At 39.0% G+C, this 27,056-nt stretch overlaps 1 protein-coding gene across 1 annotated transcript in view; it reads right to left on the bottom strand.

Moving 5' to 3' along the window:
- LOC105539952 (microtubule-associated serine/threonine-protein kinase 4) overlaps positions 1-26,399 on the bottom strand; it is a 360,921-nt gene extending 334,522 nt beyond the window's left edge. The window contains exon 1 of the mRNA XM_011980417.1: positions 26,293-26,399. Coding sequence (XP_011835807.1) covers positions 26,293-26,331 — 39 coding nt within the window. The 5' untranslated portion in view covers positions 26,332-26,399. The remainder of the gene's footprint in view (positions 1-26,292) is intronic.
- Between the last annotated feature and the right edge of the window lie 657 nt (positions 26,400-27,056).

Below are 27,056 nucleotides of genomic sequence, written 5' to 3'. Positions count from 1 at the left end.
TGTTTGAAGCAGATGTGTTTTGGAGTCATTTGTCACAACTCCATAGATAACCAGTATACACACTAATCATGATTTTAAATCAACAAGAATATGGATAAATATTCTAGGCAGAGAGTGTCTGATGTCTGATTCTTGTTCTTTCACATACTCATTCAATAAGCATCTACTATGTGCTAGGCAGTATAGGCACAAAGCTTAACTTTTAAAAATGACACTGGCCAGGGGCAGTGGTGCACACCTGCAATCCAGCTACTGGGGAGGTTAAGACCAGCCTGGGCAACATGGGGAGACATCATCTTTTATAAAAATAGTAAATAAATAAATAAATAAATAAAAAAGTCAGTCCCTGCCTTTGTGGAAAAGGCAAAGTTGCAAAATTTGTAGCAAATCTATTTATGCAACTTCCCTAACTTATTTTAAACTATGATTTGTTATAAATGTTTAATTTCTACTGACCCTTTAAGTAATTTATTAAATATATAATTAAAATAGCTTTGCTAAATTAAATGCACTTTATGTTTGATGCAAGATACTTAAACGTTTATTCAATCTGTTTGAAACATAAGTTATATATTTAGAAAAGAATTCTGATTTCCTTTTCCACAAAAAATCCTAGCAGGAATTAGGTCTTTTCCTTCCATTCATTCAAAAAACTATTCCCACAGGCAGAAAACCCATGAAGCAGTGAATTGAAAAACTTTATGTCCAAACATTCTGTAATACTTTTCAAATCAACTGTTTTGAAGTCTACATTCTCCTCTTTCTGATGAGACTTAGTAACTTCTTCACAAACTCAGAATAAACACATGTAATCATTACTGAACAAGATTACTTATGTGAGACTTCCATCTTCTGCGATATAACTTTTCCCTCTCACCATATACTAACAAGAAGGGACAGACTCATAAAAGCAGGAGGGCTCTTTCTCACTTATTCATAAAACACTTGTTTAATACTATTTATTTTTTAAAATACCATCAGCTTTTCCACAGAATCCTAACCTAACCATCCTACTTAAATAAATATGATCATTTAGAATAAATAGAAAACAAAGATATGGGGAAATGATTTTTCAGTGACCTACACACACACACACACACACACACTTGGGATCTATTAAACCTATGACTAGAACAGTTACACTTACTCCAGGTAGATTAAATTATCACCCTGCTTATGCAGGCTTCTCGAACATGCCTCTATTTTCCTCCCATTAATAGAATCCACTTTAACCAACATGACTTGAACAAAAGTTCACTTTCATTACAAGCAATAACTTGACTCTCTACCAATCATGGCATGAGGTCATGAACTAAGGAATAGACATGAGAATATATGGGAGGAAAATCACAAAGGGACTTGAGATTTATTAACCACCCTCCTCTTAAGACTCACTCTGGGCTTTGACCAGGGTGTACCATCCACTATGACACTGTTGAGAAGAGTATGTCATCTGTTTTCCACTTTCAAACAGGATCCTACAGTCTTCCTCTTCAGCTCATCATATTTTCTGCATATCTCTTTCTTCACTCACCAAAGGGAATATAATGAGAATTCTATTTAGAGTAGGAAGATAGTTTACATTTCATTAGGATATCCTTTGAAGATTACTGACAACTATCTCTGTAACTTACTTCAACCCACTGACACAATGGAGCTCTGAGAACTTGCACTGCAATGGTATTTTCTATACAAAAGATTTATCTGTGTTTCTAATTTGGGGGAAGAAATGTAGCCAAAAGTATAGTCTAAATGAATTTCAGTTGTGCAAAAATTCAGCCCAACTTCTCCCTCAAAATTATTTTGCAGTAAGAAAGGGCCAGACCGTGGCACAAATTGGAAACCAAAGAGATACAGATTTGTATCCACACAGACAAGTGTTATGGTGTCCAGGCAATTTGTCAAACATCTCTGAGCCTCAGTTTCCTCTTCTGTAAAATGGAGTTAATAGGCCAGGCATGGTGGCTCATGCCTGTAATATCAGCCTTTTGGGAGGCCAAGGCAGGCAGATCTGCTTGAGCCCAGGAGTTTGAGACCACCCTGGGCAACACAGCGAAACCCCATCTCAACAAAAAGTACAAAAATTAGCTGGGCATGGTGGTGCACACGTGTAGTCCCAGCTACTCAGGAGGCTGTGGTGGATCACCTGAGCCTGGGAGGTCGAGGCTGCAGTAAGCCATGATCGCACCACTGCACTCCAGCCTGGGCGACAGAATGAGACCTCATCTCAAAAGAAAAAAATGGACTTAATAATGCCTAGCCATTTTGAGGATTTGTGTGTGTATATATATATATATATATACACACACACACATATATATATATAAAAAATACACACACACACAGTGTCTAGCACATTTACTAAACTTTCATTATAACATGGTATGTTATAATATATTTTCAAAATAGTCCACCACATTGAGCCCAGTACTAAAACTGTTCATGGAAATGACTATTCATTAAATATACTGGGAGTTTACCAATGTCAGATAACCTCACTGGATGATACAATAAGGGGATCAAACTAAAGGAACCTCCAAAACCTATCTAGCTCTACAATAAATAACACGATGAAATTAGGCACACTTAGGAAGACCGAAAAACAGTCAAAAGAAAGGGTATAGACAAAAATGTTCCCAAAAAGAATGATTCTACAATTAGCTACTGCTCATTTTCAGAAGGAAGTTTACACCAAGGAAACGCTGATACAAACAGGGGCTCCACTAAGAGAAGCGCAGGCACTACAATAATCCAGTGATATGTGGTGTTAATAAAAATAAAAAGGGATTTAGATATGTAGCACAGGTTTTTAAAACATTAAGAAAACGGTGACTCTGAAGAGTCATTTCCCAAGGAATAAAAGTGACAGCAAGACACAACAGTAGCTCACACAAATTAAACTGTCCTTTAAGAGCAACGGCCAACACAAAAAGAATGCATCTGAGGCTACTCAAAGCATCCTCATGGCTCTCGCCATAGGTGTTAAATTTTGTGTAACAAAAATTTGTTACTAAGAGGTTGCCTCAAATTGCCTAGCAGCCTAATCAATTAGACTGCTGCTCCTGCCCACCCTCCTATTAAACCCTGGTTAAGGAGATTCTCTACCCAATTCTTTTTCTCTTCTCTGAGCCTTTTTGCTGAGGCGTGGAATACATAGGTACAAAGACAGGCAGGAAATTGAGAATGTAGACTTCAAAGTAGTCAATTTGGGAAATATTACAGAATGTTTGGACATCACAGACAGACAGATAAGATTAGATTATGGCTCTTACAATAAACAGGGACAAGATGAAATATTGTGCTAAAATTCCATTGGATTTGAGAATGATTTGAAACCATTCGAAATTACAGAAGACATTATCATCCATGGGGAAATGTTGCTGGGCATGCACCAAGTATAAGTACTGCCTAAGCAGCCTGTACTTGCAGGAGAAACCCTCTCTCCATTATAAGAGAACACATTTCTCACATGTATGCACTTTTTTTCTTCAAAAAAAAGGCTTAAAATGATGGCAACATCTTGGGACAGGGTTTTGCAATTTAAATTGAACCAGAAGACACACTGAAGGATATTAATGAACACTCTGAAATGGAGTAATTTCTGTTAGGCAAGAACTAGTTTCTTTTTAAAAAAAAAAAAAAAAAAAAGAGGCATACAGGTTAAGTAATCCTCTAAAATGCTTAGAACCAGAAGTGTTTCAAATTTGGGGAGATTTGGGAATATCTGCATATAATGAGACATCTTGGGGATAAGACCCAAGTCTATACATGAAATTCATTTGTGTTTCTTACACACCTTATACTCATATCCTGAAGGTAATTTTAATAATCTTGTGCATGAGCCGGGCGCGGTGGCTCACGCCTGTAATCCCAGCATTTTGGGAGGCTGAGGTGAGTGGATCACCTGATGTCGGGAGTTCGAGACCAGCCGGACCAACATGGAGAAACACCGTCTCTACTAAATATAGAAAAAATTAGCTGGGCATGGTGGCACATGCCTGTAATCCCAGCTACTTGGGAGACTGAGGCAGGAGAATTGCTTGAACCTGGGAGGCGGAGGTTGCAGTGAGCCGATATCGCGCCATCGCATTCCAGCCTCGGCGACAAGAGCAAAACTCCATCTCATAATAATAATAATAATAATCATCATCATCATCATCATCATCATCATCTTGTGCATGAAACAAGGTTGACTGTGATTTGACTGTGACCCATCCACACATGAGGTCAGGTGTGGAATTTTCCACTTGTAGCATCATGTTGGCATTCAAAAAGTTTCCAGTTTCGCAGCATTTCAAATTTTGGATTTTCAAATAAGAGATGCTCCACCTGTAGTTCAATGCAGCCACACAGAGAACTCAAGCATCGGCTATGTGTAGAAAGACAAAGCGAACAAACAGGAATGTTTGACGACTGTGAACAACACCACCTTGATTTTGACATTCACTATTTTGATAACTTCAGTTCATTTTATTTCTCTGAAATTCAGTGTTCTTAGCTGAAAGATGAAGTCACGAAGCTAGATTAAATCAAAGTTTTCTCTCCTAGACTTAAAATTCTATAATTCTCTAATTCTAAAGCACCTCAAGCTTCAGCTGTTGAGGCAAAAGAATGCTTTATTTTTTATTTTTTAACAGAAAAGCTCTAAACTTGAACCCTGGAGGAGTTATAGAGGCAATAAAAGGCAAATCAGGCAAATTCTTTACCTGGAATTCTGCAGTGAGTCAGAGGATGTGAAGAGACAAGAATCCAGAATTCATCATCTTTATTCTGGCTGATGTAACCACTATAAATAATTACCTCATGCCTGTGAGGTAATATGCTTTTGCCAAGAACCCCATTAACATCTGAGCAGACCTTGAGAGAGATTCCTCTATTGTGCACACAGCTTTCATCAAATTCTATTTCTTTTCAAACTTTCTGCCCTGATTATAAAAATAATACATAACATAAATTCTTAATGGAATAGCTCAAAAACACAAAGAGAATTAAAATCAACTACTAACTGCAGCCCTTGAAAATAACAAATATTTATTGACCATGTGTTGGGGGTATAACGGGGGCAAGACAATTTTCTGGCTCTTAAGAAGTTTACAGACCCAAGGGGTGGAAAGAGACAGGCAAGAGGCAGTTCCACAGACTCTCACCAGAGCTCGGCTAGGTGAGGGGGTCTGCAAAAGGAATGCCTTACCCTGGCTTACTTCTCTGGGCAAAAAACTGCCCAAGTGAACTCCAGGAAAGGAGCAGATGGAGTACATGAAAAAGGACAGGAGAAGAGAAAAGCAGGGAGCAAAGCAGAAGAGGAGTAGGGGAAAGAGAGAGGGGAAAGGGGAGGTGGAGGGGAGAATAGACAGGAGGAGGGAACTGGATGCAGAAGGAGGGAGAGCCAGCCAACAAACGGAGAGACACTCCTCAGGAGGAGGGCACAGACGTTACCTTAGCGAAGACTTGACAGAGTCTAGTTTCTGGCTGCTTCCTCAGCTTCAAATTGGGGTATGAACCAGAAAAGAACAAACCAGATAAAACTAGACAGAACCCCCCAAAATTTCCATCAGCTCTGCAAGAATGTTGCAGGAGCAGTCTCTAGACATGGAACCCCAGTTTGGCTTATGACCCCCTCATCACAATACAAAGATGCATAAAGGAGCCAAGGAAACCTAGAGCAAGGACACCCACAATTATCCATAGTGGGAATACTGAGAGTCATTATTTCACTGAGTGCAACAGGTTTCCTGTTTTGCAGAGGCTCTGACCCTCAACAAAATTCCATCGCTTCAACTCATGATGCAGGAAGAGCATAACGTTGGGGAAGGCAGCATAAAAGGCAATCATCTCCACATGTTTGACAGAGTTTTCTGATATGAGCACACCAGACATCCCAGCTGCTCGTGCCGTGTGTGCAAATGCTGCAGCTACAGACATACATGTGGTCTGGCAAGAGGGTCTATGGAACTGGATCTTCAATCACGAGTACAACTTTCATAAGTAAACACACTGGAGAGAAGAGGAAGAAAACTAGGGAGAAAAGAAGGAAAAGAAATAGAGAATTTTAAAAAATCACTAGGCAGGATTTTCTGTTCCATACATCCTAATCCTCACAAAACTGCATCTAACAGCCAACAGATGAGAACAATTATTTAGAGCACAAGTGATAAAAGGCAATAACAATATAAAGCTTTTCGCAGACTTGCCACATCAGCTGTTTATCACTGTCAAATCATTTAGGTTAAAAATTGTAGTAACGGAGGCTAACTGATCATTGGTGAAATCATGCCTAGTAATTCTGGTAAACAAACAAAAAAACCACCTGCCTGCTTTTCAGAGGTTAGCAGAGTAAAAGCACAAACATACTAATCCTTCAAAGAAGAAAAAAAATTAATATTGTATGACAAATGTTACTGAAATAAATTTGCATTCCTTAAGTTATCACCTTTTTTCTGCCTCTTCTAATCTTGTCATAAACAAATTATTTATATATAAAACATGTTTTCATTGTAAAATAACAAAGGATAAGAAAACTTTGTAGAAGGAAAAAGCAAGACATTTTAGAAAGGGGATACACTAAATTTACTTTGACACCAAAACAAAAATTTCTGAATATTCAAAAGAAAAAAATCTGTGTCTTAAGCAAACAGTAAGCAAATTAAAACCCCAAAACAGTAGGATACTTTTTGTTCCAAGTAACAAAATACCCAAATCACAGTAACTTAAACAATATAAAGGATTTATCCACTGGTGCAACATAAAAGTCCAGCAAGAGGTTTTGCTTAGGACAACATTTGATCCAGTGGCCTTACAGTGGCTGTAAGAACTTGGTTTCTTTCCAAGTCTTGGTCTCACCTTTCACGGCATTGCCATTTTCCTAAAACAATCTTTCTTCATATACTCAGAGTAGCTTTGAGCAACTGTTAAGGTTTTCCTTTCTTTCTTTTTTTTTTTTTTTTTTGAGAAGGAGTCTTGTTCCAGCGCCCAGGCTGGAGAATAGTCGCACAATCTCAGCTCACTGCAACTTCCGCCTCCCGGGTTCAAGTGATTCTAGTGCCTCAGGCTCCCAAGTAGCTGGGATTACAGGCTCCCGCCACCACACCCGGCTAATTTTTGTGTTTTTGTTGTTATTGTTGTTGTTGTTGTTTTGTTTCATTTTATTTTATTTTTTGAGATGGAGTCTCTGTCACCCAGGCTGCAATGCAGTGGCATGACCTCAGCTCACTGCAACCTCTGACTCCTAGGTTCAAGCAATTCTCCCTGCCTCAGCTTCCCGAGTATCTGGGATTATAGGCATCCACTACCACGCCTGGCTAATTTTTGTATTATTTAGAAGAGATGGGGTTTTGCCATGTTGGCAAGGCTGGTCTTGAACTCCTGATCTCAGGTGATTCGCCTGCCTTGGCCTCCCAAAATGCTGGGATTACAGGCGTGAGCCACGGCGCCCAGTCTAATTTTTGTATTTTTATTAGAGATAACGTTTTGCCATGTTGGCCAGTCTCATCTCAAACTCCTCGGCTCAAGTGATCCTCCCACCTCGGCTTCCCAAAGTGCTGGGATTATAGGTGTGAGCCACTATGCCTGGCTGTGTTACAGTTTTGTATCCCAATTAATGTCCAACAAGAAAAAGCATCTTTGCCTCAGTAGTCCCAGTAACGGGACAGAAACTCACTCTGCTAGACTCAGTGTAGGTCACATGCCATCCTTGCGGTCCGTGGGACAGAACTAAGACAGATCTACATCACATGCTCCCCTAGATCTGGATCAGTGTCAACTTTTCCAGAACCATCTTTTGGCCCTACTTTTCATGGCACTGCCATCTTCCTAAACAAGCTTTCTTTAAACACTCAAAATAGCTCTGAGTTATTGTTGAGGCTATGTGTTTCCTAATTAATGTCCAGTAAGACAGAAAATCTTTCCCAAATGGAAAAATATGGGCTGATAAAGAAGACACTGGGGAAATGAGTGCCAGGGAGGTGGAAACCACCAGGGAACCACACGTTCTAATGCAGGAATATCTGAATTTAGTTAAGTCATACAAAGTTATAGGCAAATTATATACAACTCAAAATTATTTTCCATAATAAAATTAATAAATGTTCCAGACACCATTTTATCTCCATGAGCCCCTTAGATGTCTTTCATCCTCTCTTATAAGAACTAAAATTAACCTAAACAGCAACTAAAATTTTAAATCTCCATTTTCCGGCCTTATTCATTTCTCTGTTTACCAGCCTGACTCTCTACATACCAACTAGTTTATGGAATTCAGCCTTCAAGAGAATGTTTCAGAAATTTTATACCATAACATACCTCTTCTGATACAATTACATACTTTATAATTTACAGTCATAGATTAACTCTATTTTCTCCAGGACTCGTCATTAATCTCTAGCAACAAACTAGCTGTACCTCCGTAGACCAGGAAAGCCTGCCTCTTAGTATTAATGGACATTATCTCATCCTGCCTCTCATGGATAAAACATCAAGAACTAATATCCCCCTCTAAGCCTACAACTGAAAAAAATACATCATAGCTTTAGCTCCTCAAGGCTATTGGAGAAGTATAGATGTGTGGAACTCATCACAGTTTCCTCTACCCAACTAACCACCTCTGCATAGATACCCTAACCACACCTCTCTCTGAGTTTCCATGTTATCCTGGATACAACTTCTACTGAACTTGTCACAGTGGATGATAACTGTAAGTGGGGCCATCAGTCTGGCCTACTTCAGAGAGGCAAAAAAGCATAAGACCATTAAGAATGTGGCCAAACTCCCTGGATTTGAATCCAGGTATCTAGGTTTGAAGCCAGACTCTGTCACTTATTAATTCTATGAATTCACTAAAGGTCAGGTAACTCTCCGGTTTTCTTCTCTAAAAACTGAGGATAGCAGCACCTGAGGATAGCAGCACCTCCTTCAAGGGTATGTCACAGAAATGAAATGAACTGACACATGTAAAGCACTCAGAATGGCACGTGGCACTTAGAAGTTCAATAAATGTTATGTTTATGATTCTTTCATAGGGTACAATTTTCAAGAGTATCCTTGAAGTCCCAGCACAGAAGAGGGCCAAATATATACCATCCAGTAAATAAATGTCTATTTATTCATTCATTTGGTCCACTAATCTTAAAGTATTTCTAAAGATTAGCAACCTTATTAGGAAACAGCAGGTGCTGAAGAGGATGTGGAGAAATAGGAACACTTTTACACTGTTTGTGGGAGTGTAAACTAGTTCAACCATTGTGGAAGACAGTGTGGTGATTCCTCAAGGATCTAGAACTAGAAATATCATTTGACCCAGCCATCCTATTACTGGGAATATACCCAAAGGATTATAAATCATGCTGCTATAAAGACACATGCACACGTATGTTTATTGCAGCACTATTCACAATAGCAAAGACTTGGAACCAACCCAAATGTCCATCAATGATAGACTGGATTAAGAAAATGTGGCACATATACACCATGGAATATTATGCAGCCATAAAAAAGGATGAGTTCATGTCCTTTATAGCGACATGGAGGAAGCTGGAAACCATCATTCTGAGCAAACTATAGCAAGGACAGAAAACCAAACACCACATTTTCTCACTTATAGGTGGAAATTGAAGAATGAGAACACTTGGACACAGGGCAGGGAATATCACACACTGGGGCCTGTTGTGGGGTAGGGAGAGGGGTGAGGGATAGCATTAGGAGAAATACCTAATGTAAATGACATGTTAATGGGTGCAGCAAACCAACATGGCACATGTATACATATGTAACAAACCTGCACGTTGTGCACATGTACCCTAGAACTTGAATTAAAAAAAAAAAAAAAAAAAAAAAGATGAGTGACCTTAATGGGTCAGTGTTATTTTCTAGGTCATCCTTTTTTCTTGTGCCTCAGGCTTTCCCTGGGTAATCTTCTCCACTCCCATGGCTTCATTTAGCACCCATAAGATAATGACACCTAGATTGTTACCTCTAGGCCATTTGCATCCTCATCTCTCCAAGCTCATATATATCCTTCTTGTCTATTGGATCTCTCCCTTTGAATTTCTCAATAGGACCCAAAATGTAAGGTGAACGGAACAGTAATCATTGCCAAACTCAACCACTGATGCCAGGCTTCTGATAACTCCATAGCTGGATGAGCATCCTTTCAGGTACTCTTACAGCACTCTTTATACTCATCTACTTATCCCTTTCTGGAGCACCTACTATGCGTCATGTCAGGCTAACCATCATAGAACTCACTCTGCATTGTCTAGTTACCAGTCTGCCATCTCCATTTCTGGCCATAAACTCCCAGAAGACAACCAGAATTGGGTCTTATTTGTCCTTGTTTAACCAGCCTTGCACAAAGCAAAAATGCACAACAAATATCCGTTGGGTGAGTGAATGAATGTTCTCATGAGACTGGTCCAATGATGACCCCATAGAGCTAAAACCTTCCCATAGATCACAAGTTAATACCAAGAGATGACAGTACTAGGAAGAATGTAGCTTATTACTGTTTTCAGCATACAGAAAAAATCCAAAGATGCTCCAACAAATCAACATTCTTATACTATGTCCAAAGTGATTCCATTAATACTGAAAAGAACATAAATGTGTGCCTGCATTTGAAAGCTGAAAAGGTCATAGGAGTCCATAACTAAGAAAACCCAGGAGGTAGGAGGAATTGTGGATAGCAGAAACCAAGAACCCATAACCACCCCTGCCCCAACACACACACACACACACACACACACACACACACACACACACACGACTGACTGGAACCAGCTGTTAAAGATGAATGCCAGACTTCACACCAGCTTTCAGTTTAGAACAACTTAAGGAAAGTGTCTGACAATGACGGGAAGGGCTAGTATAATGAAAGACACCCTCCTTGCATGAGGAGGCAGGAAATGATGCAGCCACCGGGCACCACCACCACTATCCCCGCCAGCACATCCATCTGCGCAAATCTGAAAGCCTGGGGGTGAGGGGAGCTAAAACCTGAGATAATTGATGAAACTAGGAAAGAGGGTCCAATTCCATTACTTTGTGCAACCCCTTTGTGCTCCAAGTATGAGCCACTAATACACCCTGGCTGTGTATCAAAATTTCCATGAATTTTTGTTATTTTCCCAGAAACCTGACCCTACCTAGACATTACAGAATTTCAAAGGCAGCAAAGAGAACTGATAAAGTCTTTTCTGATATAGCTCCCAGAAAGTGACAGGAAGTGACTCAGTTCAAACCACCATCAACACTCTACAGGGACATAAAGCTTAACAAAGAACTTCATTTAAGTCTATGTTCCTTCTACCAAACTTAATGCCATATACTCAGCCTCATCACATATCGAAGACTGGATCAGAAAATGTTAGTGCTAGCACCAACAGGCATTAGGCAGGAGACTCAGCTGGGGGAGTCTTGGATCCGGCTAAGAAAATCATTCTCCCCTCTGTTAAGTGACCATGGCTTAGGGAAAAAAGGGATTCTGAAGGCATTAACCGTTCAGGAAGGCTAACTTGCAGATCAAATGACAGAGGAACTGTCTTGCTGACACACAATATTCTTTTTAATGTGCTTGACAAATGAAAAGTGGTGGATGACTTAAAAATACAAATGAATGGACAGCACAGAAAAGAGTATTCTGTTTCAGGACCACTAATGTGACAACTATCAAACAAAGAAAACGTGCTTTGACATTAATGCTCTATCTCATAGAAGTCTTTTAAGCAGCACATTCCAAAGATTCCGTTTTTTACTGAGGCAAAACAATACAAAAGAGGTTTTGAATTGTTACCCATTTTACATGGGGTAGATTTAAAAGACAGTTGTAGATAAGGCAATGGCAAAGGTGTATATGTAAATGTATATATATAGACACATGGAGGAGTTCATTTAAGGGCTGCATTTCAAATTATTTTGATTGGTCTAGGCTAGTGTTGGTATTAGAGATGCAAAGTTTCATTCATGAAATTTTAAATAATGGTGATAAGATTTATCTAGACATACAAGCGGAACCTAAATATAAGGCACATGAATAATAGAATGTGCATGAATTTTGAATGCTTATTTTTCAGAAGAAAACAACTGAATGTGTGAATTCTTAGAATCTCTAGGCTAGTCTGTATTTGCATTTCAATGGCTTGCAAAGTAAGCTCTGTGAAATTGGTCAAATGTATAGACTCTCATCTCGCCTCCACCTCAAATCAGTCAATTAGCTTCTAGAGAGAGTGGCATACAGAAGTTAATATCCAGGATCTCAAAACTTATTCCCGCTGATACAGATCAAAATAATTTCAAAGCAAGTATGTTGAAGACACAGGTTTTCCAGGGAAAAAATTCTGGATAGGAAGCATACAATACCAGGAGCTACTAGCTAATGTGGTCATTTCCACACGTGGAAATGAAACAGACAAGGCAGTGTACAACAACACTTGGCGGGGCGGTGGGGCGGTGCCGCGGTGCGGCGGGGGTGGGGGTGGGAGAAAGAATCAGGAGATGGAAAGCCAACACATCAAAACATTTTTCCAGGTAGAAAGGCAAAAAGGTGTTTGGCAAATTTTGTCCGTTTAAAACAAAAGCATTTTAGATGCCATCTCTGCTACACTGATTAATAGAGACATGCTATACGTATGAGGTCCCCCGTGATTCCACACCCCACCCCATTCACCATGCCCTCTAATGCTGAATCTCTACTAATTTGCATTTTGTAATTCTACAATCAAAAACCTTTACTGGTTTCACATTAGCAACTCCTTGCCATTTATAAATCCCCTTATTCCGAAGAGTTACTGTTGTAAAGCCCACAGGAGAAAAAGGATAGTACAACAAATACACAAGTACTATTTGAATGACCTTATTAATATATCATGCCTTCCTAATTGCAGCACTTTTGTTCCTTCAATTTCTGCCTTCCACAGTCTTTCTTACTTCATTGTAATGAGAACAGGGATTGCTAGAAACCAAGAATTAAGTCAAAAGTACAAGGCCTTACGTATGGTTCATAATAGAAACTCAGAAACTAGGAATGAAAAACTAAGTTTAAAGAAATGAATAAATAAGGGAATGAAGGAATATATGGATAGTGAACATAACAAAGCTATTTTTATTAGTACCCATTCGCCTAGCCAGAGCTAACCCTGTGGTCTGAATGTTTGAATCCCCCTCCCCAAAGTTCACATGTTGATGTCCTAATCCACAAAGTGATGGTATGAACATTTAGAGATGGGGGCTTTGGGAGGTAATTAGGGTTAAATTAGGTTATGAAGGTGGGGCCCTCATGATGGGATTAATGCCCTTATTAAAAACAGAAAAGACATGGTACCTCTTCTCACCATACAGCAAGAAAGCAACTGTCTGCAAACCAGGAAGAGGGCCCCCCCCCAGAATCCAAATCTGCTGGCACCTTGATTTCGGACTTCTGAGTCTCCAGAGCTGTGGGCAACAAACGTCAGCTGTTCACACCACACAGTCTATGACATTCTGTTAGGGCAGGCAGAACTGACTAAGACAGTTAGATATTTGCTTACCATTGGTATGGTCATCGTAATAATCCTGTCAGCTAATTTTTAATATCTTCATATCATAGAAAAGGAAACTAAGCCTCAGAAAAGTTTTAACCTGCTCCAGAGTCATAAAGGTAGAATTCGGGAAAGCAATATGATGCAAGGGAAGGAGAAGAGGAGGCTCAGCTATCTACAGATACAACAGTAACAGCAGCCACAACTTATTATGAACTTGTAGTAATTTTACTTTCTGCTTCACACTGCTTTAAGTAATTTACATGCACACATCTTATTTAGTTTTACCATGTTCCTGGGAGCTAAGTAATATATCTTATTGATGGCAAAATAAAGTTTAGAAGAAAATAGCATGCCCAAGAAAATAAAGCCAGTAAGTGGTGGGCCAACATTCAAACAGAAATGTAATAGACTTCAGTGCTCCTAGTAGTATGCTTCAGTGCTCTTAACCACAACATATGCTTGTCCCCCATATTAGTCATCTTTGTCATCATAAAGCTGGGTAACAACTCATTACAAAACTTGGTGGCTTATTCTCACATTTGTAGGTCTAGAGGGAGAATGTGGGTCTGTTGGTCTTGACTCCAAGCTGCAGGTTTACATATGCCAGCTCCACAGGGGTTTGCTCTGGGACCCAGAGTAAACAGGCAGTAGCTACCCTGGGCATGTTCTTCTCAAGGTAGATGATCAAAGTACAAGACTTTGAACCTGCAGAAGTGTATTTTAAGCTTCTGCTCATGACACATCCACTAATAGCTCATTGGCCAATGAACAGTCACATGGCTGAGCCCAAAGTCAAGAGGTGGAGGGCGGGAGTATCTCTGCCTATCATGAGGCCAAGCAAGGGAATGCATGTACACGTCTATTACAGGAAGTAAAAAATTAACAGGATTGAACCTATCACACTATCCAAATTTGATTCATAGTAACCATATTGTCTCTTAGCTTGATTGCTAAACAGAAATGGAAAATGAATCTGTGAGCTTAACGATCTATATTTGGAATATATTATTAATGAAAAAATATAGTCAAATCAATCTTGAATCAATATAATTCAATGTTTACCTTCATTCACAACGATGCTAAAATTGAGAAAACAGGTAATTTTAAAATATTAAATAATCACTATCTCATCATGAAAAATGTTCCATATTTTTTGCCGGGCGCGGTGGCTCAAGCCTGTAATCCCAGCACTTTGGGAGGCTGAGACGGGCGGATCACAAGGTCAGGAGATCGAGACCATCCTGGCTAACACGGTGAAACCCCGTCTCTACTAAAAAATACAAAAAACTAGCCGGGCGAGGTGGCGGGCGCCTGTGGTCCCAGCTACTCCGGAGGCTGAGGCAGGAGAATGGCGTAAACCCGGGAGGCGGAGCTTGCAGTGAGCTGAGATCCGGTCACTGCACTCCAGCCTGGGCGACAGAGCCAGACTCAGTCTCAAAAAAAAAAAAAAAAAGAAAAGAAAAAAAAAAAAAGAAAAATGTTAAGATAAAAATATAAAATGAAATATTTCTAGACCTAGGTTTTAAATTTTAGCACAAAGCTAAAAATTTTTCATTTTAAAATTTCCAATTAGAAAATATTTAATGTTTTCTCTAATCATTTTGAGCTCATTGTTACAGATTCTACCTCTGAATTCTTACCACTTTCCTGAGGATTGCATGTTCTCAACGCATTAAACTACTAGGTTGAAGCTCAAAAAGAAAGTGATGCTAGTAAAATTAAGCTTGTATTCTCATTTGTTGCAAAAGAACGCATCCGTTTTTTTTTTTTTTTAATTATCAATATGATGTAATGGCTTTGTGAACACACACACATGTGCACAAAGAAACTGGAAACAGCGTGCAAGAAAACTGATAAAAATGTACATGTCATGTGTTTTTCTTAGTTGAATCCCCATCTTCAATTACAGATACTCCATTCAAATGGAACAAAAGTCTTGGCTGAATCTGATGTAATCTCACTCTTTTAAATTCATTCAGTGTTCAAGCAATACAGTACACCAACCTCATCATCTTCATTTAAAAATAAATTGCTTTTTCCATTACAGCCCCTAGTTTGAGATGTTTCATTCTGCCTTTTAAAAACTGTATTGGAATGAGACTTGTAGGCAAGTTGTCAAAGTTGGAAGCAATTTGGGGGGAAAAAAAAAAACCCTACACATCTTCAAAACTGGACATATTATTTTCAAGACCTGATACTAAACCACAGAACTACTTTGTGCACCATGTAATTTTAACCATTCCTGCAAAATAAGTGTTAAGATACACATTATGGTACAATTCTTGAAAACTCTTCTAACAGAAATCTATGAGTCTGGGTAAAATTGCATTCTCTCCTTATTCATGGTCTAGTTCAATTAATTATTAAAGTTGATAATTTTAGAGTCTTTCTCCAGGCTTGACTTCTCTTTAGAAGTCCAAAACTACATATCCAACTGCTTACAGAACATCTGCACCTAGATGGCTTCCACGGGTGCTTCAAACTCAAGATTCACAGAACAAACTAATTCTCTTCTCAGCACCCAAGTCATATTTATCTCTTGCTCTTGTTTCTAATCCCTAACTCCTGAAACCATAGAGTCACCTCAAGCTTCTTCCACCTCTCTTTTGCCAACCATCAACAGGTCACCATGTCCTGTTAATTCTACCTTTAGTTGCCTTTTCTCCATTCCGCTGTCACCAACGCAGTCCAGCAGCATCATCTACCACCTCCTCATTTCTAAATTCCTAGCTGTTTATCTTGCTTCTATTCTTGGCCTCTTCCCAAGCATTCTTCATTAATAGTTGACAGAATAGTTCACAGTTGATAAAATATTTCTATGCCCTGCTTACAGTCTTTCAATGGCTTCCTGTTGCTAGACTATGAAGCCCAAATCCCTGAACACGGACAGCATCATTCTTGGGACTCTGCTCATTACTTCCTGCTTCCCACATGCACTATTTGCAATTCCTTGAAAAAGGTGCACCCTGTTCAGCCACCACACCTTGCACATACTGTTGCTTCCTCCGCCTAGAATCCTCATCTTGCCTAATCAGCGCCTGTTCATCCTTCACCATCTGGCAGAAATATCTCCACCTCCATGAAGCCTTCCCAGCCTCCTTCAGCAGAGCAGGGCACCATGCTCAGGGCCCCTGTATCTTCACTGATGACAGTTGTAGCACTTGCTATTTCAGAAACTGTTGTCTGTCTTACCTACCATAATAGAAACCCCTCACAGGTCAGTGTCATATTCCACCCATTTTTGTACTGCTAGAGTCTAAGATAAAAGTACAATAGTGTAAGTTTAAGATACAGCACACAGTTCTCTGACACAAACAGTTCAATATATGCTATTATTAAACATTTATTGAAAGAAAAGTAAAGAATGGGGTTCTGTCCTTGACTGCCTCATCAAAAAAGCACATACATTCACAATCTAAGTATAATAGCCAATGTTTTGAGAACTTAAACATGTACATTATTGAAGAGTATCTATGATAAAGGTTTCCAAAGCACAGGCATTACTGTATCTAGCATTAGGAAAACATACCAAGGGACAAAGCAACTGTCTTATCATGCCCTGAAGGTGGTTTTCTAATGGAAACCATGGAGCACGTGCCAGCAATTTTAAAAACCTAAAACTGCACCTGGACACTGCCAGTGCCATAGGTCCCTTTGAGGTAATGGTCTAGAGCTTCCTCCAGCTACCCCACTATGATAATTGCCCCCCCAAGGCAGGTTGGTTAATGGTTTGAGCTCTCATGTTACTATCATTGTTGTTATTTGGAAGCTCAAAAAACAAATATGGTGAGTATATCCACCTTCCATACGCCTCCACATTAAAAAATATATATATTATCAAGTCTCACTTGAAGAAAGGAGATCAAAGCACTGACATACATTTTAAAGGCTGTCAAACCTTACATCTGGATACTGAGAAGTTGTAGGTTTGATGACTTGGGAGTTACTTGGACTCCTGATCCCCTAAGAGCAGGAGTTTTCAACTCTGGCTGCACACCACTGAGAGATGCTAATTGAATTGCTGTGATTGTATCTAGACTATAGGCTTTAGAAAGCTTTCCAGGTGGTTCAATAGGGCAGCCAGCTACAGGTGAACCATGTCCTAAGGTTTAGAGGCATGCACCAAATTAAAGTTGATTTATCTTGCTCAATTCCAAAAGACTGCACAAAATAGAAAAGAGCCTTTAAGGACCTTTCATTGATGGTGCTAAATACTACATAAAGGCTTTTCTTAGACAACGAAGGAAAGCAAAGTTAAAAACAGGCACCCAAAACCCACTTATTTAACTGATTATAAAGTAAAACATGCTTACTGTTGGACGGTTCAAAGAAAAATTCTTATATCCCACTAAGATATAATGAATATTAACATTTTAGTACATTTTCATGTTATTTTAGATAATGAAGAAAAAGAAAACAGGTTCTCAATGTTAGCTACAATAAATACTTTCAAGCTTTCTATACCTCATTTGAATTCATACTCAGCAACTCTGCTAAAATTAAGTGCTAGTATTTTATTGGTGAGGAATTAAATAGCCTAGCCAACATCACGCAGTAAGAGTTAGAGACAATGTTAACACTCAAAAGTTTATGAATGCTCTTTCCTTCTACCCCACTAGGCTACAGTATACACATACACACACACACACACGTGTTCCTGCATGACCTTTTACCCAGACACATGTATGTGTGTCTATATATCTGTGTAGGATGCACACTTCACTTGCTTTCTTAACTTTTATTTTAGGTTCTGGGGTACATGTGGCTTGTTTTACAGGTAAATTGTGTGTTATGAGGGTTTAGTGTACAGATTATTCCATAACCCAGGTAATAAGCATAGCACCCCATATGTCATTTTTTTGTCCTCATCCTCCTCCCACCATCAAGTAGGTTCTGGTGTCTTAAGTTCCCTTGTTTTTGTCCACGGGTACTCAGTTTTTAGTTCCCATTTGAAAGTGAGAACATGCAGTATTTGGTTTTCTGTTCCTTTGTTAGTATACTTAGGATAACAGCCTCCAGGTCCATCCATGTTGCTGCAAAGGACATGATCTCATTCATTTTTACAGCTGCACAGTATTCCAAATTGTATATGTACCACAGTTTCTTTATCCAGTCTGCCATTGATAGGCATTTAGGTTGATTCCATGTCGTTGCTATTGTAAATAGCACTACAATGAACACATGCGTGCATGTGTCTTTACGACAGAACAATTCATATTCCTTTGGATACATCCCGAATAATGGGATTGCTGGGTCAAACGGTAGTTCTATTTTAAATTCTTAAAGAAACTGCCAAACTGCTTTCCACAGTGGCCAAACTAATTTATGTTCCCACCCACAGTGTATAAGCATTGCCTTTTCTCTGCACCTCACCAACATATAATGCACATTTTAAATGATCTGTACATACATACATAGACAGTTAGCCTGCTTTTTCACTTGACACTATTTTCAGCTTTTCCCCATATCATTAAATATTTGTCAAAAGCATGATTTTTTTTTTTTTTTTTTCCAGACAGGGTCTCACTTTGTCAGCAAGGCTGGAGTGCAGTGGCACGAACACAGTTCACTGCAGCTTCAACCTCCCAGGCTCAAGCGATCCTCTGGCCTCAGTCTCCCAGCTAATTGGGACTACAGGCGCACACCACCACATCTGGCTAATTTTTGTATTTTTTTGTAGAGATAAGTTTTCACTATGTTGCCCAGGCTGATCTCAAACTCCTGGGCTCAAGCAATTCGCCCACCTCAGCTTCCCAAAATGTTGGGATTACAGGCGTGAGTCACTGCACCCAGTCCAAAAGCATGATTTTAATGGCAATGTGGTTCTCCAACATGTGTATCTCATGTTACCTGCCAATCTCCAGGATTTTGATTGCTTCCAAAAATAAAAAAAGTGATTTCTAGGACACTTTAAAAAGCTCTGTGGTTACGGATAATTTATTTGAAATATAAGTTTCAAATAAATTCAAACATCTTATTTGGTTATGCTCTAGTGCTAACAACAAAATGACTGGTGGTTGCATGCATATTGATCTTCCTATGTTCATGTAATTCTCAATTTTTATAGTTTATCTCGTTTATTGATTAGCTGGGCTTTCAGTCTCCTTTATCTTTTGTCATTCTTTCAAATGATTTTATTGTTTTAAATGCAATATCAAAAATTTTTGGTCATCATAAGAAATCTTTTGAGGCAACTTAATTTTTTATATAATAAATAAAACCACACAACTCTTAAAAAGGAACCATAATATTAATAATGAAGTGGTGGCTAATTTTATCTAGAAAGCTATTGCAACTGAGCATGAAACAGGTCTGGACAGCCAAGGCAAGAATGGAAAGACACAGGATAGATCACAGCTCTCATTATGTGATTAAAAGAAGTAAACTGGTTCACCTAGAGAGGGAGAAACTTTTTTAGTGCTGAACTCCAAGCTAATTTATCATGTGGGCCTAATATTAAGAGACAGGGCACAACATAATGGATGAGACTTCAAAGGGAGATTTACAAAAAGCGCAAAGATGTTTTCTCACAGTCATTCCTTTTAGCAACACTCAATAAAAGCCAAGGACATAATGTGAAGTTGTAATTCTGTAAAGGGATTTCAAGGGGAGCAGAGATGGGTGGTGTAGGTGCATTGCATTCTGGTGATAGGACCTGCAGTAGGGCAGACCCCTGGGAATCCAGGAGATAAATGGCAAGAGGTCTCCTGAGCTATTCCTCTCACACATCACTTCTCTGAGCCAAGCTATCACAGGATCTGTAGAGCAGAGCAATTTAAAATTGAGACTGCTTGCAGGACCTGCAGCACAGGTATCCTGCATTATTGATTCAAAGGAGTGCCATGTGCTTCAGATACTAAAATGGAAGGGGATGAACTAACATTTTCCCATGAGGATTAGAAGCCTGACTGGAGAGTCTATGTTATCTCACACAACAGTGGGCAATGGCTGGGGGCCATGGCTTTTCATGAAAAGCAGCTTTGAATCTGTTCGAATTCCTGAACTGTTCAGGCCCCAGTGATGTAGGCCATGAACACCTGAACACTGACTTTGGCTTGCAAAATGCTAAGAGCAAGGGGCAGCTCAGCATGTGTTCCTTATAAAACAACGTTAGGTGTACTTCATTTGCCCATCTGAATCTACTCCCCGCCCCATACTGGGCCCCAGAGTCTGGCCTGCATGGACAACATCCATGGGCTCCCTTGCCCTCTGGTGTCTAAGCTGGCTTCTGCTAACGGGAAGCATAACAAGAGTTCAGAATAAGGTTGAGATATCCCCTGGTACCTCCCTGCAGATATGACTGGCTGTGTCCTTTTATCTAAGGTCACAGGTCCTGTCTCACGTCTTCGCTGTCTCCGGGTTCTGTAACTGTTCCCTCTCTCACCCCTTTAGGCCTAGAGGTGGTAATGGCTCCTTGTCACTTCTAGCTCCTGGTACTGCACCATCCCTTAAATTTTCCCAATTCCTGCCTATCCTTCTTACAACAATCTCTCTATTAAGTTCTTCTCAAATTATGTAAGATATGTATGCCATCTTTTCATTGCCTGGACCCCGCCTGACACCTATATTTAATTACTTAAAATTGCTGTGCAAGTCTTCGTGGTGATAGAGGGAAGAGAGCTAAGATTAACTAAGTACAATGTGCCAGGCACTGTGCTAAAAGATTTACAATCTTCTTTAATCTTTAAATGCCTCATTTAGTTATCTCCATTTTACAGATGTGGACGTGGAGATTCAGAGTGGTCAAGAAACTTAACACAAGTTACAGAGCTATTCAATGTCAGTGAACACATATCTGACTCTAAAACCAGTAATTCTCAGTGGTTTTGCAGTTTCAGTGTAAGATGCTCCTACATTAAATAATTTTAAATTATTTAAAATAATGCATGTTATAGGATTAGATTGCAAATAAAATCATGACTATTATCAAGTTCAGAACGGAAAGCAGTAAATATAGAACATTTCATGAAAATTAAAATTCACATTAATGGCTAATAAGCAGGAAGAATTTGTACAAAATAAAGCAAGGACATTGTAGGTAAAGGGGATGCATGTAGTTTGGAGATTCCAAACACTGGGAGAACAGGTTATGAAACAGGAATCTGGAAGGCAAAGATTTAGAGATGAGACCTGAAAGGAAGACTGTGGCTAAACTCACAGTATGCATTTTTGGCCTATCCTGGAGTAGATCAGGGAAAGTTATAGGAAGATCTTACACCAGGGCAGTGATGTGGGCTGTGGGCTAAAAAGCAGGATGGATTGGAGATGGGTCTGGGTTCAGTGGGGTACCAGACATTTCCACAATCCAGGTGTGGGAGAAGTTAGGCCTAGCCACTAGACATACTTTGAGGGTAGAATTGACAGGGATTTGATGACAGGAGTCAAGAGATGGAGAAATCAAAAGTGGGAACTAGAATGACTTGGAGAATTGCTGTTTCATTGACCAAAATACAGAGATGACAAAGTTGTAGTTTATTAACAATTATACCAGACAGCCAGAAGGTGCAAAAGAGGAGCTAGTAAACAAATTTATTTTACAGTTAAAATCAATTCTTAGAGTATAAAATAGAATTTTTTCTGAACCCAAGATTTTGAGGATATACCATTTTATCCCCCTAAACATCAGGAAATAGAAACTATAGTACTATATTTCAGAGGCAGAAATTGAACGACTCCAATGGATAAGAATATGGCATTCGGATATGGCACTTATTTGTCTAATAAACTAAGGACCCACAACTGCAAAAAGTTCATTTGCCATCCGGATATTTCCTGACCCAAAGAAGTCTCAGTGTCTTTCTGGAATTGCTGAAGAACAAAAGTGCTTTATCCCAAAGATGAATTAATATTATCATAAATGTTTCTATTATAATCCTCCAACTAGACTTCTTCCCTATAGCCACCCAGATTCTTCAAATGAATATAGACAGAGTAATACACCCATGTAATGATCCTACTATTGAATTTCAGGTAAAGTTTAAACATACCCATAATTACATCAAAGTTGACACAGAAGAAACATTAAGATGTTGTGACTTGAATATACATTCATGCACCATGAGACAGAGGCAGTTTGATGCTCAGTTAGAACATAAGAATCTATCTGCTTTTTTGTTTTCTAAAATTGAATTCTAGACCAAGGCCAGTGGAAAATCAGAGCCTAAGCCAGGGTAAGAATGTTATCTTTTTGTTGTTGTTTCAAATAAGGTGGGAAGGGCAGGGGACAGGGGTAGGGGTTGTGAGGTCTGGTTTAGAAGAAAGAGAAGCAAACAAACAAAAAAAACTAAACACACTCACAGATCTAGAAGTCTAAATAATAAACATTTCATTGCTTTTTGTTGATGTTTAACTGCATCATATAGGAAATTTGGGGAAAACATTTTTTCACATTCTAGTTGAATGTGAGAGTCTGGAAGTGGATGGAAATGGTAATATTTAATTGCGGGGAGGAGGTGTGAGAGGGGTGTGATCAGGAGATTACGCCAGGCAGAGCAAATCACCAGAGGATGGCAGGAAAGGCATCATCAGCCACTCTGGGATGCCCCTCTCTTTTAGTAAGTCATGCCTGCCTTATGATGCCTGTTGTTCATTGTTCTCCAGCCTTAGAATCTATCACATTAGGGGTAGGGACACTTTCATTAAAACAAATAAAGAGAAACATATAACAGAAATCACTGAAACAATTAATTTCCCTGACAGTTAAAAAATATGATCCACGTATGAGGAATATTAGGCCCAAAAGGAGCCAGTTATCCCTTGATGAATTAGACCTGTCTAGAAATTCAAATTGCCCCAAGTACAAGGTCTGCCCAAGCCCATTCATCCATCAGAATTCCCTATGTTTTGAGATACAATCTGAAAAGTTTCCTAGATTCGAACACTGGGAATTACTGGGGCCGCTTTCTCTCATTCTCATTTCAAAGGCAGTGATTGAAGTGCTATCAGTAGTATGGAAATATTAATACAGTCCATAGAAAAGATGGAAAAGTGCAGTCACTTAAGATGAACAACTCAGTTGTGCTGCCATTTTATGAGGTTGTCATGCTTTGAGAAATTATATGTTCTGACTAAAAATAATTTTTCAAAGTCCAAATTTTAAAAACACCACTAATAGTCTTGTGTTTTAAAAGCTAGAGGTACTGAACTTTTTAAAATTGGTCCTAAATACATACTGCATCATTTTATACTAAACACATAATACATTATTGTACAATTAGATTTAATAGTTAGAATAGTGTATACTCCAGATTTTTTATACTGGGCTTTAAGTTAAAGAGCTGGTTTGTCTCACATATTATGTAGCTATTCAATGCACAGACGCTTTTTAAAATAATATAAACTCCCCTATATTAGCCTGTCATAATGATCCCTGTAAATATGCGTTTACTAGCTTTATTGATAACTGTTCTAACTTAAGGACAAATTCAGACAACAAACATGGTGTATGAATACAACAAGTTCATTTCATGAGCAATGATATGGAATATTATAAGGAATAGAAATCATCCCTTGGTTTTCAACAATATTTATTGAGTTCCTCCTAGATGCTAGTACATTTGTTATATGACCCTTAATTTTAAATAACTCAACTATACCCATCTACTTATTTAGTACACTCAAAACTCACATATTACAGTGTGCATTTTACAGAAGAATACGCAGACACCAAGAGGGTGTGTGACCTGCTCAGGATTACCTTGCACCATAGGGTTGGAGCCAGGAATGGAGATATGCAGGTTTCAGCCTAGCTTTACTAATACAAATATACCTCATTGGCAGGTTCAAATGTTCCACATAGTATCTATATTTGTAAATTAACTTAATTCTTAAATTCACTAGGTGGCGTTACTCTTATGAACTCTACAGTGACATCTGTGGTAATATAAATACATAAAATGTGTACTCTGTAAGTAGTCTCCTTACATTGGAATTTCTAAAAACAGCTACTCTATGTAATGTCTTTCTTTAAATGTTAGATGCAATGGGAGTAAAAGCAAATTAGGTTTTGTATTAAGCCAGGGTAAAGTTGTAACCATGAAGTGGCAGAACTTTTAAGCACTTTTATGTTGTTATTTTTCACAGCATGAAGACTTATCTCATCCAGAAGAGAAATATTCTTTATCCATTATACAGAGGACAGCAGGTGTAGTAAAAATATATTAAGTACAATAAAAACCTAGCACTCTAATAATATATTAGTAAATATTCCTTTGTTTTGTAGCAAATCTTTTAAATAGAAAACAGCTCCATTATTTTAATTAATGAAAAATAATGATTCCTTTATTTCTAAAATTAAAGGCCCATGAAATTCATGCCCCTCACAAGCACCATATGCTTCAACCATCTCCTCTGAAGTTGTGATAATAGACATATTACAGAAATGACAAAAACTCAAAAAGGAATTTCTTCTGAAAAACACATTTTCAGATCATTTAAAATGAATTAAAGGAAAGAGAAAACTCACAGAAGAATTACTATCCAGTCACTAATAATCTGAACTATTCAGAGTTTAATAGAGTTAATCATCTTTTTAACAAAGAGCCTTTCCATATTTAACAAGTGACCCCGAGGAGGACGTGGACACAAACAGCTGTGCATTACCAGAACTTTATAGAGGTGATGAAAACAAAGAAAAGGAAATCCACAGCAGTGACTAACCACACTGTGCATTCAAAAACAATGACCACACTGAAATTCATTAAGGAGGTAGTCTGTTTACTTAGGTTTGAACAATAGATGGTATGTAACCCCAACTTCTCTAATCCCTCTTTTGTTTAGCTTCAAATAATCCTTTAGTTGCCTATATTATAATATTAATATTATAGTAATGTGACTATTAGTATTAATAATTGATACTTAGAACAAAAAGCAGAGAGCTGAGATTCAAAGACTTAATATTAAGGAAACATTTCTAAATGTGCTGTATATTCTGTATTCTCAAGCATTTTTTTAATATGAAAATAATATATGAGTTTAACAATGGCTAATGATTAGATTCTTTCACAAAGAAAAAATATCACTTACACACAGGACAAAGAGTTATGCAGGAGTTAACCATACTAACGGTGAACACACTGATGTTCTGGCTTCCTTAAACTTACCAACTGCCAAGCAGATGTTTCGTTGTTTCTTTTTTTCCCCAAGTTTTCTCATTTGCCAAGTTTTAACTCAGAATGTATTTGTACAATAAAGTCAGAGTAATTTCATTAGAGAAACTTGGGCACAAAAAAAGCAAGGCAGTGAGATACATATCTTTTCTTCTCTCAACATAAACAAATTACAGCAAACTTTGATTGAACTGCCAGCAAAAACTTTCATTTCACTGACGGGGAAAATTCCCAGCAGCTGCACACAACTGCAAGGCGATCAGACAGATGCCGCCGAGCGGAGGTTGATCCCGACACAAAACTGAGTCCTGTGTTCCCAGAATTGAAAGGAGTTGCTACCCCTCGACAGACTTCCCAGACACTTGACAGCATGCCAGATCAGTGCATCAGCTGTCACTGCCAGCCACGATTTAACTATTCTTGAATAACCAGTAGAAAAACAAACCACCAAAGTGTCAAACTAAAAGTCGTATCTATTGTCTCTGACAAAAGCAGCTTCCTCACTGAACCCTGTGATGTGTCATACCTGTAACTAGAAACTCCATATAGCGTTGCCATGTAGATACTAAGAACTATGCACATATTCGTGCCCAGTAAAGGAATGACAAGGGAACTTTGAAATTCTCAATGGCTGGCCACTGACAATGCTACATGTCAAGAATGGAGCAGTCTCCTACCTGGAGCCCTCTTCGTCTTAGAATGCTGGACTCATCCATCTCACCCTCTGCTTTCTCTGAGCCTCTCACAACAGTCTAGCCATGCTGTACTACCTCTACTTCGGCACGCTAATTCAGAGCCCGGCAGCTGCTAAACACTTACATCACGCTCTAGCTGATTGGAGCCCAGAGTCAGCTGGTCCAGCTTAGTTATTCACTCCAGCAACTTCGGAGATCACGGATGCTTGCAGTTCGGTGGGAGAGAGCAGCAAGTGGGCTCAGACACCTAATGCATTTATCCAGGCAGGGGAGGCTCTTGCTATTAGACAGGAAATTGTGAGATCCTTGTTTTCTCTTCTTCAAATTGCTGGCTGTAGTATTCCAGGAGGCCACTAAATGGCTTTTGGCAGTAGCTTTGGGTCAAGCCCCATCTGAAGCAACTGTAAGGTCACAGTGGCTAAGTAAATCAGCGGTGACAGACACCTCTGTAAAAGACAGCCGCTGATTGGGATGGTGAAAAACTAGGGCACAGCTGGTCAGCCAAGCAGCACCACTATGCCTGGCGCTCATCTCTTCTGAAGGCATCAAAGAAAACAAAAATGTAGCAGAACACACATGCTGCCTGCAAACCCGAAAACGGAGGGCTCAAGGCAGCTGCTCTCCAGCCACCGAACCCTTTACACCTCCCAGCGTGAAAGCCCATTCATTTACATAAATACCTGCCAGTCAATTCCTAGCCCAAAGACAGAAACAGTTTAGATTTTAATTTCCCTCATGATAATAAC

This window comes from Mandrillus leucophaeus, unplaced genomic scaffold, assembly GCF_000951045.1.
Source record: "Mandrillus leucophaeus isolate KB7577 unplaced genomic scaffold, Mleu.le_1.0 Scaffold1042, whole genome shotgun sequence".
In the NCBI taxonomy this organism is placed as follows: Eukaryota; Metazoa; Chordata; class Mammalia; order Primates; family Cercopithecidae; genus Mandrillus; species Mandrillus leucophaeus.
The sequence above is the reverse complement of the archived record's forward strand: the minus strand, read 5'-3'. Positions and strand labels throughout refer to the sequence as shown.